This window comes from Egretta garzetta, unplaced genomic scaffold (genome assembly GCF_000687185.1).
Source record: "Egretta garzetta isolate BGI_Z169 unplaced genomic scaffold, ASM68718v1 scaffold108, whole genome shotgun sequence".
Classification (NCBI taxonomy): Eukaryota; Metazoa; Chordata; class Aves; order Pelecaniformes; family Ardeidae; genus Egretta; species Egretta garzetta.
Window position 1 is genome coordinate 1,181,234 of NW_009260614.1, and position 16,083 is coordinate 1,197,316.

General features: G+C 60.6%; 4 protein-coding genes across 4 annotated transcripts in view; 2 read left to right on the forward strand and 2 right to left on the reverse strand.

Moving 5' to 3' along the window:
* FKBP6 (FKBP prolyl isomerase 6) overlaps window positions 1-1,876 on the reverse strand; it is an 11,255-nt gene extending 9,379 nt beyond the window's left edge. Inside the window, exon 1 of the mRNA XM_009644954.1 lies at window positions 1,849-1,876. Coding sequence (XP_009643249.1) covers window positions 1,849-1,876 — 28 coding nt within the window. The remainder of the gene's footprint in view (window positions 1-1,848) is intronic.
* A 65-nt stretch (window positions 1,877-1,941) lies between these two features.
* On the forward strand, window positions 1,942-6,033 carry TRIM50 (tripartite motif containing 50). The gene is made up of 6 exons (XM_009644955.2): window positions 1,942-2,361; window positions 3,281-3,376; window positions 4,166-4,396; window positions 4,717-4,739; window positions 5,003-5,127; window positions 5,426-6,033. Exons 1-6 carry the CDS (start codon window positions 1,957-1,959, stop codon window positions 6,031-6,033), a joined length of 1,488 nt encoding a protein of 495 aa, XP_009643250.1. The 5' UTR covers window positions 1,942-1,956.
* Window positions 6,034-7,326: 1,293 nt separating this feature from the next.
* On the forward strand, window positions 7,327-10,776 carry NSUN5 (NOP2/Sun RNA methyltransferase 5). Its single transcript, XM_009644956.2, has 10 exons — window positions 7,327-7,357; window positions 7,564-7,637; window positions 7,705-7,876; window positions 7,956-8,064; window positions 8,340-8,478; window positions 8,880-8,995; window positions 9,357-9,535; window positions 9,618-9,822; window positions 9,897-10,049; window positions 10,191-10,776. The coding sequence occupies exons 1-10, from the start codon at window positions 7,327-7,329 to the stop codon at window positions 10,291-10,293; spliced, it is 1,281 nt and encodes a 426-aa protein (XP_009643251.1). The 3' UTR covers window positions 10,294-10,776.
* A 1,304-nt stretch (window positions 10,777-12,080) lies between these two features.
* POM121 (POM121 transmembrane nucleoporin) overlaps window positions 12,081-16,083 on the reverse strand; it is an 11,223-nt gene continuing 7,220 nt past the window's right edge. The window contains exons 11-13 of the mRNA XM_035900516.1: window positions 14,684-16,076; window positions 13,848-13,976; window positions 12,081-13,618 (exon numbers count right to left, since the gene is read on the reverse strand). Coding sequence (XP_035756409.1) covers window positions 13,524-13,618; window positions 13,848-13,976; window positions 14,684-16,076 — 1,617 coding nt within the window. The 3' untranslated portion in view covers window positions 12,081-13,523. The remainder of the gene's footprint in view (window positions 13,619-13,847; window positions 13,977-14,683; window positions 16,077-16,083) is intronic.

Consider the following 16,083-nt stretch of genomic DNA (forward strand, 5'->3'; position numbering starts at 1 on the left):
GTCCTCGCCCCGGCCCCCCAGGGAGCGGGTGCTGTGCCTTCCTGGGTGACTGCGGCTCGAAGCCCCGACGCGTTCAGCGCGGGGCCGAGGTGGGAGCTCCCAGCTGATCCTTCAGCCTCCGGAGGGGGGCCCCACGGCTGGACCCTCCTGGCTGGGAAGCCTCCCTCATCCCAGCCTCCCCCAGCGATGCTGAGGGGAAAACCGTGGGCTGGACGCAAGTCAAGGGCCACGAGGAATCACACAAGAAACCATTTTTTGCAGTCAGACCAAAACACATGCGTGCCTTGCCCCACACTTGGACGAGCAATGCTTTGGGATTCCTTCCAATCCTTTTCAAAAGAAAGAAAGGGTTTTTTATGAAACAACAAGAAAATACCGTTTCAACCAAAAAAGAGCTTTACTTGATAAAGTGTTTTAGTGAGAATGTTTCCACTGAACCAAGCAGATGAGCAAAACCCCATCGGGACTCAGGGAGATTTGGCTGCTCAGGAAAGCAAACACCACCGGCTCTTATCAAGGCTCCTGCCCACGCAGTCATATGATGTGTGTGCCCATACCTGCACGGCGGGCAGCCTTCGCGGGGGTGTGTCACCGTCCTCAGAGCAGGAGAGGGGGACAAGAGGCTGCTTGGCCTCTCCCTGGCAAGCAGGGACAACCTCAGTGGGGCTGAGGCTGCAGGAGACGTCCACCCCTCCGACAGGGACAAATATCTTCAGCTTGATCAGGAGGAGTGGAGTAACATCTGTCAAGAGTTGGTGCAGCGAGACAAGCGGAGCCCAAGCCCAGGCCAGGAGGGAGTGAGTAGTGCAGGGCACTTGAGTGGTGTGGCGAGCCGGGGGCTGTTATTCGGGTCTCTGGGAGGTGTTGCTGTGTGAGCAGAGGGAGCAGCTGAAGCTGCTTCCCCTGTACAGGGTCCTACAGAGTCTGATGGGTCACAGGCTGACGTTCAACCTTTCCTTGATCCACCAAGCTCCTGTAGCAATGGATGATAAAAGTCAAGCTCAGGACAGCCTCCCCTGTCCCTGGGGAAATGACCAAGTCTCTGACTTCAGGTTTATTTTCTTTGACTTCAGGTCATGCCTTTGACTTGCCCAGGATCTTGGCGGTTATTTCCTGCAGTGCTGGGAACAGCAGGGAATGGCACACACCTTATAGCTCAAGAGGCTGGCCACGTGCAGCCCCAGGGCCAGTGGGAGAGGCAGGGATTTGGGCTCATGTCTCTCGGGGGTGCTGGCCCCGAGTGTGGAGTGCTGTGGGGACCAGAGACCGCAGTGTGTTCCAAGGGGGTGAGCCGCAGTCACAGCCCTGCACACTGTGCCTCAGCTTCCCAGCCCTCGTATTGGTGAAATCCAGCCTCATGGCTGTTTGCTGTGTGGTGGTTGTCCCTTTCTCCTCGATAAATGCACTCGTTATGATTTCCTTCTGCTTCTGGCTAGGTGCATCACTTGAGCTAATTCCAATCCTTCTGAGGATGTCTGTGACCGAGACAATGAGCTCAAAGAGATCTGTAAGAGTTGGTACAGGCCAGGGTCAATACTGGATTTTTTCACGAGGAAGTTCCCCTTGGCTTTGTCTCCAGCCCTGACCCGTGGGCAGGTCTGCCCTGAGGCGGGCTGCAGTCTGATGCACCTGCCAGGCAAAGGCCCCAGATGGGAACATTTTGGTGGTGACTTCTGACACCTTAGGCAGACCCAGCAGGCATGGCCAGGCATGGTCTCATGTATCCAGAGCCCAAACCCGTCGCGGGTTAGAACAAGCATCTCAGACTTTGTGTGGAGCCTGATGATGAGTTTCCAACTGTCTGCACTGCTGCTGGGGGGTGGAGGTGTTTCTCTCTTTCACATTTACCAGGTGCTGAGCTCCTGTCTTCACTCATCTCCGCTTATCTGGCTCTTGGCACAGGACTGACCTCCCACCCGTGTTTCCCTGGCCAGGCCTCTGTGGGAAGGTGGCCGGATGGCACGGAGGATGAGCATCGATGAGCTGGAGGACCAGCTCCTCTGTCCTATCTGCTTGGAGGTCTTCAAGGAGCCCCTGATGCTGCAGTGTGGGCATTCGTACTGCAAGTGCTGTGTGGTGTCACTCTCTGAAGAGCTGGACGGGCAGTTCCTCTGCCCTGTGTGCCGCCAAACCGTGGACTGCAGTGCCTCGCCACCCAATGTCACGCTGGCCCGCGTCATCGAGGCACTGCAGAGCCGGGGTGAGGCAGAGCCCACCCCAGAGTCCTGCCCAATGCACCACAACCCCCTCAGCCTCTTCTGTGAGGCTGACCAAGAGGTGATTTGCGGGCTGTGCGGCACCATCGGCAACCACCGCCAGCACAAGATCACCCCCATCTCTACCGCGTACTGCCGGATGAAGGTTGGATGGCAGAGCTGGCCAGGGCTCCTGGGGTGGGGGTTAGGGCACCTGCAGCGCTTGCTGGCAAAATGCCCTCCCTCCTTGGAGGGACAGGCTGGAAATGATGCCAGTGTGAGGAGCATGGCACAGCCAGGTGTGGGAAGCGTGGCACAGCCAGGTGTGGGGCAGGGCTCCTGGGCTGGGGGGCAGCCGTTTCCCAGGCTGAGCACATCCGCGGCTGAGAGGGCTTGGGGTTTTGGTGGCTGAACCGTGGTGGAAAGAGCTGGTGGCTGGGGAGTGTTGGCGGGGCCTTTCAAGACTGTTTCCAAATACCATCAAAAAGAGTCTGGAGATAAGGGCTGAGGCAAGGAGAGCAGGGAGGCAGGGAAACGGGAGCCCCAGCCAGGCAGAGTAAATAGCTGGCGTCCCCTGCCCGGCATCACATGAAAGTCCCAGGAATGGAAAAGCACGGGGCTACCCGTCCCCTCCACTCCTGGCACCAGGGAGATAAGAGCAGGAGGCACCAGAAATGCTCCTGCCCCAGCCAGGCTCCCAGCACCAGCACTGGGAGGGTGCCGCCGGCCTGATGCTGGCTTGTGGCAGCTCACGACCCGCTTGCCACCCACTTGCCCAGTGCAGAGCCACCACTGGGTGTGAGAAATGGAGGGCTGGGATTGGGAGGGGAGACATGGTGCTCCTGGCAAGAGTACTTGGTCAGCAGCATCCAGACTGGGGCCATGGTCTGAGCGCTCTCTTGCTTCTGGCAATGCCAAATCCTCCAGATCAAGAGAGGAAAGATCAGCAGAACATGCAGGGCCCCAGAAAGCTTAGGAGAATGTGGCTTCTCAGGGCCTTGTGCTCCTCAAGGAGCTGACAAGCACCATGGGCAATCAGGGAGGCTGCTGCAGAGGTCCCTCCTATAATGGTGCTGTCTTTTCAGGAGGAGCTGTCTGTGCTGCTGACCGATGTCCACCAGTACAAGAGGAACCTGGATGAACACTTCAGCAAGCTCATCAACAACAAAAGCCGCATCGCAGTGAGTGTCATGTGCCAAGGGAGACCATGTCCCACTCTGCTCCTGGGTCTCCCCAGCTCACCTCCTCTCCTTCTCCTCCCCCTTCCCTGGGACAGCAGACAGGGCTTATCTTCCACCCTGTTCCCTGAGGTTCATGTTCTCCATGAAACTCAGGGATTAAACATAGACCTGTTTTCGGGAAGGGTGACATAGCCCTTTCTGGTGGCACAGCCCTGGTTTTGGAAGGGGTGATGTAACCCTCACCAAGCATCCTGGCGGGAGTAGCAGTCAGTGCTGGTTTGACCAAATGTCCTTGGGGGTGGGGAGGTAACAGGAGGATAGGACCCCACTCAGAGCAGGCTTTCCAGTCAGAGCAACGCCACTGGTTTCACAGTGAGTTTACGCCTGGTTTAGCTGCGTGTCCGTTTCCCACGCAGTGGATATCTCCGAGGGACCTCCTGGCATCCCTTCTGAGGCTAAAGCTTCCTAGTGGGGCTCCTCAGAAGGGCTCAATCCAAATGCAACTGGAGCTGCACTTTCAAGGTTCTGATGAAACTGGTTGGGACATCAGGAAATCAAAATCTGGGGGAGGAGAGGTGTAAGACAGGGGTGCTGTGGTGGTGAGCAGCTGAGGACAGCAGGATGAAACAACATCTAGCCTGCTGTACAGAGCTGCTCTTCCTTTGGAAAGCCAGTGGAGGGCGGTTTGGTGGGACGTTGACATGGCTGGAGGCATCTCTGAAACCAAAAAGCGGGTGAAGGGGAACAGAGCAAGGCAGCCCTGCACAGCTGCCTGCTGTCTCCTGGCAGAACGAGGCAGATGTCTTCAAGTGGGTGATCCGGAAGGAGTTCCAGGAGCTGCACAGGTACATTGACGAGGAGAAGGCCACCTTTCTGGAGAGCATCGAGGGGAAGGCAGCCCAGCTCATCACCTCCATTGAGTCCCAGGTCAAGCAGACATCAGATGCCCTGCAGAGGCTTAAGGAGATGCAGAGCTCTCTGGAGGCACTCAGCAACGAAAGCCAGCTCGATTTCATCCGGGTGAGTGCGCTAGGGAAGGCAGTGACAGTCAGCCAAGTGCTCCAGCCCTCAGCCTGCTGCTCGTAGCCCCAAGCTCTGCCCTCACCGAGCAGCTGGGACACCACAAGAAGTGAGATGTAGGTGCCCTCTGTCCAGCCAGGGCTTCCCCCGATGGGAGAGACCTGCCTTCCATGAGAGGTGATGCCCTTAGCTCTCCCAGGAGAGGACAGCCCTGGCCTCTCCAGCCCAGGGCACAGACGTGTGCAGCTGTGGCCAAGCAGAGGAGCTGCTGTTCTGTCAGGCTCCCACCACCAACTCCCTCTTTCTCTTGTGTTTTCCAGAAATACGGCTCTTTCCAGTTCAGGTGAGTGGTGGGATCCAGCAGCAAACAGCATCAATGGGGATGGCAGTGCCTCTGCACCAGGGCTAGAGGTCCCAGGCCAGTGGGCATCTCAGCGTTGCTGGGGCAGCCTGACATGGACACTGCTGTTGTGATGGATAGCCACGGCCAGAGCCATGCGCTCAGCCCCAGAAGACAGCAGTGGCTCCATCATACACGGCAGCCAGGTGAGAAGAGGTCACATACTGTCCCTGTCACCTGTGTCATGACTACCTGTGTCTTTCAAGGTCAGAGCTCCCCAGCCTGCACCCCAGTGATGGCATCTTCAGCCCCGTGTCCTTCAAGCCATGTTTCCACCAAGACGACATCAAGATGACTGTGTGGAAGCGCCTGCATCGCCGCGTCCTGCCAGGTACCGACCTGCCCTGCTGGCAGCGAGCTGGGTGCCCTGGCTCACTGGCATGTGGAACTGGCTGGCCCGCGGGGGGGGGGGCGGCCCACCCCCCTGCTCATGTGCTCCTCACCCCCAGGAGTGCTCCTGGTGCAGCAGCTGGCTGTGCCTCATGCTGGTAGCAGCCTGCTATGGCACAATGCTCCAGCTGCTTAAAGCTCAGCAGTGCCAGCTTGTCCGGCTGTGCCAGCCCCCGGGGCCACCCAGAGCCAGGCCCCTGCCTGCCAGTGTGCCTGGAGCCTGCATGCTTTCCTTCTAGCTCCAGAGACACTGAAGCTGGACCCGGTGACCGCACATCCCCTCCTGGAGCTCTTCAAGGGTGACACGGTGGTGCAGTGCGGGCTCTACCAGCGCCGGGACAGCAACCCCAAGCGTTTCAACTCCAGCAACTGCATCCTCACCTGCAAGGGCTTCTCCTGCGGCCAGCACTACTGGGAGGTGATTGTGGGTACCAGGAACCACTGGCGTGTGGGCATCATCAAGGGCACGGTCAGCCGCAAAGGGAAGCTCAGCAAGTCTCCCGAGAACGGCGTGTGGCTCATCGGCCTGAAGGAAGGGAAGGTCTACGAGGCCTTCAGCACCCCACGGGCTGCCCTGCCACTGACCACCCGGCCCCAGCGCATTGGCATCTACCTGCACTACGAGAAGGGCGAGCTGACCTTCTACAATGCCGACAACCCCGACGAGCTCAGCCCCATCTACACCTTCCAGGCGGAGTTCCAGGGCCAGCTCTACCCCATCGTGGACCTGTGCTGGCCAGAGCGAGGGCCCTACTCCCCCCCCATCATCCTGCCCACGCCTGCTGCGAGCCGGCACCCCCGGGCGCCGTACAACCATCCTGCCCCTGAGGAACCCACGAAGCTGTAGCCTGGCCAGCGACATGAGGCTGTGGCCAGGGAGGGCTGTGGCTGAGTCACAAGGGCCCACAGCAGGGGACAGACAGGCTGCGTGCAGGTTTGTCCTCCCATGGAAGCTGTGGTACTGCAGAGTGAGCATCAGCAGCACGGGAGGGTCCTTCCCTTCTCCTCCGAGAGCATAAAATGTCAGCCTTGACCTGTGAATCCCCATCCCTAATCTAGGAGGCTGACCCAAAAGCTGGCCTGCAAAAATCTCCCTATGGAAAGGAGCTCCTGCCTGAAAAGCGTGAGCTGTGAGAGTCCGGGGGTCTTTGTTGGCACCACTTTCTTCTGAATAAATAAGAGTTTGTGGTAGCTGAGCTGGTTGCTAACACCGATACTGTCTCTGAGGAACCAAACTGCAGCCAGAGCTGAGCAGGCAGCTATGGTGCTCTGTGGAGGCGCAAGGGGCTGCCGGGGACAGAAAATGGGAGCTGAAAAAGCAGCTGGAGAGAGATGTTTGCCAGGCAGCAGAGGTCAGCCCCCGGCAGGAGGACACCAGCCTGCCCAGGGCAGAGCCTCTTCCCGCTCTCAGGGAGGTGAGCTGGCGCGGGGAGCCTGCCCAGGTGGGATGCTGCACCTGCGGGCCAAGGCAGTGTGAGGGGAGCAAGGCCGGGCGCCCGGCACACAGCCCCTTGGTGAGTCATCCTTCCCGCCGACCGCAGTCATAGAATCATGGAGTGCTTTGGGTTGGAAGGGACCTTTAGGGTCACCCAGTCCAACCCCCCTGCAGGGAGCAGGGACACCTTTAACCACATCAGGTTGCTCAGAGCCCTGTCCAACCTGACCTGGAATGTGTCCAGGGATGGGGCCTCCAGCACCTCTCTGGGCAACCCATGCCAGTGTTTCACCACCCTCACTGAAGAATTTCTGCCTTATATCCAGTCTAAACCTACCCTGGTTTAGTTTAAAACCATCACCCCTTGTCCTGTCACAGCTGGCCCTACTAAAAAGTCTGTCCTCGTCTTTCCTATGGGCCCCCTTTAAGCACTGAATGGCTGCAATCAGGTCTCCCCGCAGCCTTTTCTTCTCCAGGCTGAACAGCCCCAACTCTCTCAGCCTGGCCCCGTAGGAGAGGGGCTCCAGCCCTCAGATCAGTTTTGTGGCTTCCTCTGGCCCCGTTCCAACAGGTCCCTGTCTGTCCTGTGCTGGGGACCCCCAAGCTGGATGCAGGGCTGCAGGGGCGTCTCACCAGAGCGGAGCCGAGGGGGAGCATCCCCTCCCTCGCCCCGCTGGCCACACTACGGGGGATGCAGCCCGGGCTATGGTCACCCGGGCACACGTTGTCAGCCCCTGTACAACACAGTCACCCAGGGCCTGTTCGCAGGGATTCTCACCAGAATTCACACCCAGCCCACGCCAACTGCGGAGAGCCCAGGACACAAACCATACCATTACAGGGGGAAATGTTTATTCCTGTGCGAGGTGCCCCTGCCAAACTGGGGCACCCGAACGTGGCTTCACGGGGAGTTCTTACACCCGCCCAAGCCCTGGGCTACAGCACGACGGGGCTCATCCCCAACTGGCGCTGCGCTGCTGCAGGCCGAGAAGAAGCTGCCCCCGCAGCTGGCGAAGGTGGGTGAGGGGGGCGCGGGTGGCGGGGCCCGGGACAGCAGGGCTGGGCTCACCCTCCTCCCCACAGGTGCTGGTCTATGACCTCCTCTTCGGCAAGGGCCTGAAGTGCGGGGGGCGCTGGAAGGCGCTGGCCCGGCGGCACAGGGCGCGGCTGGAGGCCGAGCTGGCCCGCCTGAAGGTGCAGCAGAAGGTGAGCCGCAACGAGGACCTCCTGGCCCCGCAGGCAGCGAGCCCTGCAGGTGAGTGGGCTTGGGGCCGGGCACTGTCCCTGCGCTGGTGGCAGCGGTGGGTTGTGTCTGACCCAACCGGTTCCCACAGCCCCCCAGGTACCGCGCTACGTCCGAGTCAACACCCTGAAGACTTGTGTGGACAATGTGATTGACTTCTTCAAGCGCCAGGGCTACTCCTATCTGGGCAAGGCAGCCAGGTGAGTGCTTCCTTTGGCCATCCCACCTCATCTGGGGCGTCAGCGAGCGGCAAGGGCTGAGGACAAGGTCGTGTGGGCTGAAGGGCTGTTGGCCTCAGTGCTCGCAGTGCCCAGGTTGGGGACCCTGTCACTCCACGCCTTTTCTGCCTCCCCGGGTGCTGCCTGCCGCTGACATGGAGAGGGGGTGCAGCATGAAGGGGATTCTCAGCCTGGGCTCCAGCATGGGCATGGTGAAGCAGGACTGCATGTTCATCCTCCCTGTGCCTCCTGGGCAGCGTGGAGGAACTGAGGGCCCTCTCCGGGAAGAAATTCTTGTTGGATCTTCATCTCCCAGAGCTGCTGGTTTTCCCTCCGCAGACGGACTTCCATGACAACCTGCTGTACACTTCAGGACACATCATTCTGCAGGACAAGGTGGGGAACTGGGGAGTAGAGGCTGCAGGGGCGGGAAACACCCTTACAGGTGGTGGGTTGGCCCCTTCCCTCATGCCGTGGGCTGGGCTTGGGCCGGCTTTGCTGCAGCACTTGAAGTCTCAGTGGAGAGCGTGACTGCAGCCTGTGGCGGTGGGGTTCCCCTGCACCAACAGGTTTGGGATGAATTGCTCTGAACCAAGCTGTGAAAATGCCCTGCAGACACCAGGCACCGGCAGCTGGGAGGAGCGCAGGGCTGCAGGCTGGGTGGAGGCTGGTGGTGGTGGTGGACTGGGCCTTGTGTTGCTGTGGCTGCCTGCGACCCCGCAGCCTTGGCTGTGCCCCACAGAGGGGCTGGGGGTGCTTGCTGCCTGCACCTCTCAGTGGGGTTTGCCCTCTTGCAGGCCAGCTGCCTCCCTGCCTTCCTCCTCGGCCCTGCTGCTGGCTCCCACATCATTGATGCCTGTGCGGCCCCTGGGAACAAGACCAGCCACCTGGCCGCCATCCTGAAGAACAAGGGGTGAGTGTGGGTTTGTGTGCAGGGGGAGGGAAGGGGCGCAGGGACCCTGTGCCCCCCAAACCCACAGAGGGCACGCAGAAAAGGGGGCAGGAGGAGCTGTGGCCCTGTCACCCTGCCCCGCTAACTCAGGCTGGTGGCTCTGACAGTGCTGGGCCGTTGGGAGGGCCTGAGGGGATGCGAAGTCACGCAGGGGTTCACTCCCCAGCCCCTGCTCCCTGCCTGACCCCCTGTGCTCCTGCCCGGGGAAGTAGCTCTCGAGCTCTGCCCACCCAGTGTTGGGGGCTGCTGGGGCAGCCTGCGGCCGTCCCTGTGGGCGGGCGGGATGTTCATGCCTCTCCTGGGTGCCGGTCTCTGCCTTCAGCCAGATCTTTGCCTTTGACGTGGACACCAAGCGCCTGGCCACCATGAACACCATGCTGATGCGGGCTGGGGTCACCAGCTTCCAGCTGGCCCAGCAGGACTTCCTGACCGTGGACCCCAGCGACCCCAAGTACAGCAAGGTGACTGGTATCCTGCTGGACCCGTCCTGCAGCGGCTCAGGTAACGCACGGGGCTCCAGCCGCCCCACCTGGAGCTGGGCTCTGGGCAGGGGAGCCCCGGGCGACAGCTTCTCCCCCCGCAGGGATGGTGAACCGGCTGCCGAGGGAGGAGGCTGCCCCGAGTGCCCAGCGGCTGCAGGCACTGGCCGGCTTCCAGCGCAAGGTCTTGAGCCATGCCCTGAGCTTCCCAGCCCTCCAGCGCCTCGTCTACTCCACCTGCTCCCTGCACCGGGAGGAGAATGAGGATGTGGTGCATGCTGTACTGCAGGAGCAGGGCTCGGACTTCAGGTGTGGGGGGGACATGGTGGGCTGCGGCATGGTGGGCTGCGGGGCTGAACCCTGACCCTTGTCCCATGCCACAGGCTGGTGCACGCCTTCCCTTCCTGGCCCTGCCGAGGACTGGCTGCCTTCCCTGGGGCAGAGGGCTGCCTCCGTGCCTCTCCCGCAGACACCCTCACCCACGGCTTCTTTGTGGCCGTCCTGGAACGGCATGGGGAAGGGGCTGCTGCCCCCAGGTGAGAGGAGGGCCCGGGGGCTCTGCCTGCCTCCAGCAGCCTCTGGGGAAGCCATGGCCAGGCTGGGGGCTACCAGGGCCCCCAGGGAGGGGAGGGCAGGAGCCCTGGTGCCTGGCTCAGGCTGTTTGCTCTTGTCTGCAGCTCCCCACCTGTGGCAGCTGAGAACCCGCAGCCTGGAGAGGGAGCAGAGCCAGGAGCAGCTCACAAGAAGAGGAAGAGGAAAAAGCAGTGGGTGAAGGAGTGAAAGAACATCTTCAAGATTGCATGGTGCCCGGCTGGGGCTGGCAGGGAATGCTCTCCTGGGGGCTCTGAACACGAGTAAAGCTTTGTGCCAGGTGTGGCCCTGGTGGCTGTGCTCCCCGGTGACCAGTGCCACCCTATTGCCAGGGAGCAGGACCAGCTCACCCTGGGTTGGCAGAAGGTTTGCTCCCAGAGTTGGGGCAGCCTTGGGAAGGCCACAAACAGCACCAGTGTCCAGCACCGTGCCCGCTTCCTGCACCCTGCAGGGCTGGAGCCCCATTACTGGTGTCATTTTACCATGTTCCCCCCACCCCCAATCCCTGCCCCAGCCTGATGTGGGGATTCAGAAAACCCTGCAACTGTAGGCATGCACCAGATTAAAGTTTCTCCCTCTTCACCATCTTTTTCCCTCCTGTTTGTGCAGCCATGCCCTGAAATTGTCACTGCTTGGAGGAGAGGCAAAGTGGGGGGAGAAAGTGCAATAGTAATAATAAATAATAGTAATAATCCTGTCCCTGCACCTGTCTTTGATGGGGGGGCGGGGGGGCAAGGACACACACGCCAGAGAGGGTTGGAAAGCAGGACCCCGGGCCACCCAGCAAGGCCTGACCCTGCTCGGGCCCGGGAAGCAAGGGGGCACCGGGCAGATGTGAATACAGGGCTTTTTATTGTAAACCAGGGACAGAAGAAGCAAGGAAGGAAAAAAAAAAAATAAAAAACTGCACATTCACACTAAAGTCCTCATCAGCCACACCAGGAATGATCCAAGGCTTCCATCGGAGTGAAAACCCAGCCTCCCCGCCACCTGCGGCAGCACAGGTGCAAGGGTCTCTCCCAGCAGGGTCTCTGCGGCAGGGAAGGGATGCAGGGTTGGGTGCAGGGGACCCCTGGGGGCAGCACCCACAGCCAGCGCTCCCCAGGGCACCCTCACCTTCTGCCCCGCTCAGCCCCATCGCCCTCCGCCTCATGGGCATTGCTGGGGCCAAACCCCAGCTCCCTCACCCCCAGAGCCACTGTTCTGCACTGGGCCACCACCACCCTTGGGGGCTCAGCACCCTGCGCTGAGCCCTTCCAGCTGCTTTCTCGACCCCCAGGACAGATTTGCCCGGGCTGGCTCCTGCACCCACCTGCCCCACTCCACCAGGGGAGCCCTGCACCCCCTGGGCCATGCTGGCAGGGAAGGCTAAAGACCTCCAAGCACTGCCTGCGTCCCCGCTGCCGCACCCAGCCCCCTCACCTGCCGGGAGAGATGCCTTGCTCCTGGTGGACAAGAAAGCCGCTCTTCACTGTAACACACACAAGCTCCTGCTCCTTATCCTCGGAGAATTCGGGGAGGGAAAAAAAAGGTTTAGTCACATCCACGTACATCACATTTTAAAACTGCAGAGCTGCTGTCGCAGGCCAGGAGGAGCGCGCAGTGGCAGAGCTGGCAGGACCCAGCCGCCTTTCCCCGGCACAGCTGGATCCTGCGGGCAGAGTGGGGCTGGGGCCGGCTCCTCACTGGGCTGCGAGGGCACTGGAGAACACACAGCGCTTGCGGGGTCTGGCAACCTCACTGAACCAAGCTTGAAGGAATTCAAAGGCAATTTAGCTTAAATATAAAAATAAATTTTTATTTTGTTAAAAAACGTTTAAATATTTGTTTGTGATTTTTTTTTTCTTTTTTTTTTTTTTTTTTTTATTTTAGCCACTGTTTAATCGACAGTGCCCACAAGTGTGATAGGCGCTTTACAGACCTGAGATGCCAGTGCTGCATCACGAACTGGATAATGGCCCAAAGGGCATCCTCGCCCGGGGCGGGTGGGGGCAGCTCTGGGAGACCCCCGGCTCCAGCAGCCTCTTCCTGCAGGAGCTCCCAGGCAGGGGAAGGGCCCTGCTCCTGGCTGGATGGGAACAGGGGAGGCAGCACCGTAGCTCCTAGGAGCTGGTAAAATCCAAAAAGATGGGGATGAGCTAAAAACAAAAAATAAATCTGGATTTGGGGAGGGGAACCCATCCACTCTGGACTCCTTCCACTAGCGGCTCCAGAGCACCCCAAGGTGGGGAAGGGGCACCAGGAGAGAGGGGAAGGGAGGGGAAGAGACTGCCAGGGCTGGAGCCCCCACCTCGGGGTCCAGGCCCCGTCCCCCCCACCCCAGCTGCCTGCCTTTCGGTCACAATGACAAAGGGACAACTCCCCCAGCACGAGTAGCCACGCAGTGATGCTACTGTCAACACCCAATTAGCCAGGGCGTGTCCCCCACAAAGGGACCAGCGCCCCCCCAGAAAAAGAAACTCCAAACAGCAAATCCGGCAATACCAACATGCCGCCACGCACACGGTTCAGTTCTTCCTCCAAACTCGATTCAATGAGCGCATCGAAAGGGGAACACGAACAAAGCAAAACAGAAGGGGCTTCAGACAAGTGGCGGGGGGTGGGGGAGGAGGAGGGAGCCGGCAGGCCAGGGGAGCAGCGAGGGCCAGGGGGCTGCTCAGTGACCGGGAGAGGGGTGGAGGGACCCCCATCCCCACCCCACATCTCCAGCTGGGGGCCCAGGCTGCAGCGCAGCCTCAGCTGGAGGCCTGGTGGGAGATTAAGTCACAGCAAGGGGGTCCTCACTCAGCTGCAGAAGCTGGGCTGGTCACCCACGGCACTGAGGCCCCCAGGCCAGGCTGGCACTAAGCCTGGCTCCCAGGCTAGGCTGGCACTAAGCCCGGCTCATGTTCTGCAGGGATGGCAAGGAAGCAGAGCCCTCCGGAGGGAGCGCATTCACCAGGCCACGGGATGAAACAATGGGGAAAGGTTTCGGGACCTGGTGAAGACGACATCCCCCAGCAGCCTGGAACCACAGCCGGCAGAACACAGCATGTCTCCAGCCGGGCTCCGAGCGGGGACATGCAGCTCTGCCGGCTGCCCTGCCGCGGGGCAGGGGGCTGACTGGTGGGGGCTGCGGAGGAGGGCATGGGAACAGCTAGAAGAAGCAAACGGGGAAAAATTTACACGTTATGAAACATGGCAAAATAAAGTGAGGGAGGAAACGCTGCAGATATGTACAGAGGTTCATCCAGCCTCAGCTGCGGAACTGTTCAAGTAAGAAGCGTTTGGTTTATCCCGCCCCACCCTGGTTGTTGCCACCCAGCACGCTCTCCGGCTGGCATCAGACAGGCCTGGCCCCATCACCACTGGTCCTGCCACGGGGACCACGCTGGACCGGAGCCTCCCATGCATGCGGTGGGGCCCAGCAGCACTGGAGGTCACTTTTTGCGGGTGTGCTGCCTCCGTGCCTGCAGCCGCTGGGGAGAGCCCGTCTTGGATCCTGCTCCGATGGAAAAAGCAGGGGTGGACGAACCTGGAAGCAGAAAGGTTGCTCAGGTCTCTGCAGCCTCACTCAGAGCTGGCACGAGGGGTAGTGTAATCCCCATCCCAGGGGGAATGGAAGGGTTTGCATCTCCCGGAGCCCAGCAGGTACCTCCCCAGCTGGCTCCCAGAGCACAGCCTGGCCCTTCCATCATCCCCAGCCCGAGGGGACAACATGATCCATCAGCTCCCCAGCGCTGAAGCACCAAGTCCTTCCTTACCGAAGGAAGCGCCGACTCCTCCGAAGCCCGAGGCAGGAGTGCTGGGCGTCCCGAAGGAAAGGCTACTGCTTCCACTCCCCACTGCTCCTGGGACAGGCGTACTTTGCCCAAAGGTGGGCGCAGGAGTTCCTGGAAGGCAACATCCCACTGTGAGGTGGGGGTGGCAAAGGAGGAAGAGCCCGGCCTTTGGGATCTGACAGCACCCACAGGAGGCACGGATCTCCCTCCAAGGGCCAAAGCACTGCAGTCCCCCAGGAACAGCCTCTTCACCCAAGAAGCCCTTTTAATGCAAGAAGTTGTGCTCTCATGTTAATCCCTGGGCTCTCCTGGCAGCAGGACAGCACGGGAGGATTTGCAGACCAGGGAGGAACAAAGACCTCTGTCTTTCTAGATCAAGCAGTTGCTCAGCATGGGGGTTTCAGCTCTGTGGGAGGCGAGAAAGCCCAGCGAGCACCCAAGCGCTAGGGAAAACCTCAGAGAGCAAGCTCAGAAGCAATTGCAATCGCTGGCTGGCAGGGTTTTTTGCTTTTGAGCACTGGCAAGACCTTGGCTTCTGTAGGGCGCCTGGCTGGGCTCAGCACTCGCATGGAGCCGGTGCATTCAGAGTGGCCAAGGAGCAGAATTTAGGGATTCCCTCCACCACCACCAAGGGCTGGGGACCCGGACAGAGAGTGACGAAGTCCTTCCCTTCACACAGTGAGCCTCCACGTAGCACAAGCACCAGCTCCTCCAGGGCTGCTGAGCTTGGGGAGCTTGGCAAGGTCCAGCAGGAAAGCTGCTGCCTAAATCTATCCCTGCCCGTCACCCCCTGAGGAGACCGGCCCACCCCGACTCACCTCCGAACACGGGCTTGTTGTTGGGTGTGCTGGGCACGGTGAAGGCGAAGGGCGTGCTCTGATTCTGTGCACCTAGTGCGCTCTGCGTCAGGGAAGAGCCGAATGGTGTTGCTGCTGGGGCTGTCCCGCTCTGCCCAGCCCCGAAGCTGAAGGCCACGGCGGGAGAGCCGCTGCTCAGGGTGGGCGTGCCGATCCCAAAGGTGCTGGCGGAGGGGCCCGGCTGGGCAGTCGCCCCAAAGGTGAAAGGAGAAGGGGTGGTGCCAAAGACGGCAGTGCCGGCGCTGCTGGTCGTGGTCTGGGTGGTGGAACCGAAGCTGGAAGTGGTGGAGGTGGCTGTCCCGAAAGAGAAGACCGACGTGGTGGTCCCGAATGCCGCCTGGGTGCTGCTGGTGCCGAAGGAGCTCTGGGCGCTGGTTGTGCCGAAGGCTGGCTGAGCACCACTGCCAAATGCCGGCTGAGCAGTGGATTGGGCTGTGGGGGCTCCAAAACTGAACGGGGGGACAAAGCTGACAGGGCCAGCTGCAGGCTTGCTGGAGGGCGGCTGGCTCTCCGCAGCACTGGCGCTGAAGGCAGGCTGACTTGCTGCACTGGGATATGGTGGCGGCGGCTTTGTGCTTGTGCTGAAGGAACTGCCAAAAGCTGAAACAGAGGAGCCAAACGTCAACGTCACTTGACCTGTGGTGGTTGGGGTAGAAGAGGTCAGCGTGGTGCCCCCAAATATGCTAAAGCCCACAGTGGTGGTAGGAGCCGTCGCGTTTGAAGGTGCTTGGCCAAAGGCAGGGCCTCCTGGGACAGTGGTGGTGGCAGTGACTGTGGCTGGAGGTGGCTTTCCAAACTGGAACACAGGCCCTGGGGTGGCAAAGCTGGTTTCTGTGCTGGGAGCTGAGCTGGCTGGGCCCCCGAACAGGAAGGGCTGCGACGTGCTGGTGGACGTGGCAGCAGTGACGGTCAGGCTGGCGGTGGGGCCAGTGGAGGTGGGTGGGTTGAGTCCAAAACTGAAGACAGGTTTAATGGTGGCATCCGTGGAGGAACTCTGCGTGGTGGCAGTCGTAGCTGCGGTGGTGAAAATGACGTTAGGGAGACCTGTGAATCCTGCCAGGGTAGTCATGGAGGCTGCTGGCAGATCTGCGGCTGAGGCTGGCTGCGATGTTGGCTTGAAGGCAAAAGGAGAGGCCTTCGCTGGAGATGAGGCTGCAGTGACGCTGCCAAAGATAGGCTTGAACATGGTGGTGGTGGAGGATGTCAAGGAAGGGCCCAAGCTCGCAGACACGGTGACTGTGGCAGAGACAGCAGCTGTACAGGGTGCTGTGCTCTCGCTTTTCGGCAAAGCACCAAAGATGGGTTTGAAGACGGGGGTTGTGGTGGGCACAGCAGTGGGCAGGGGGGGGCCAACGGGGGGC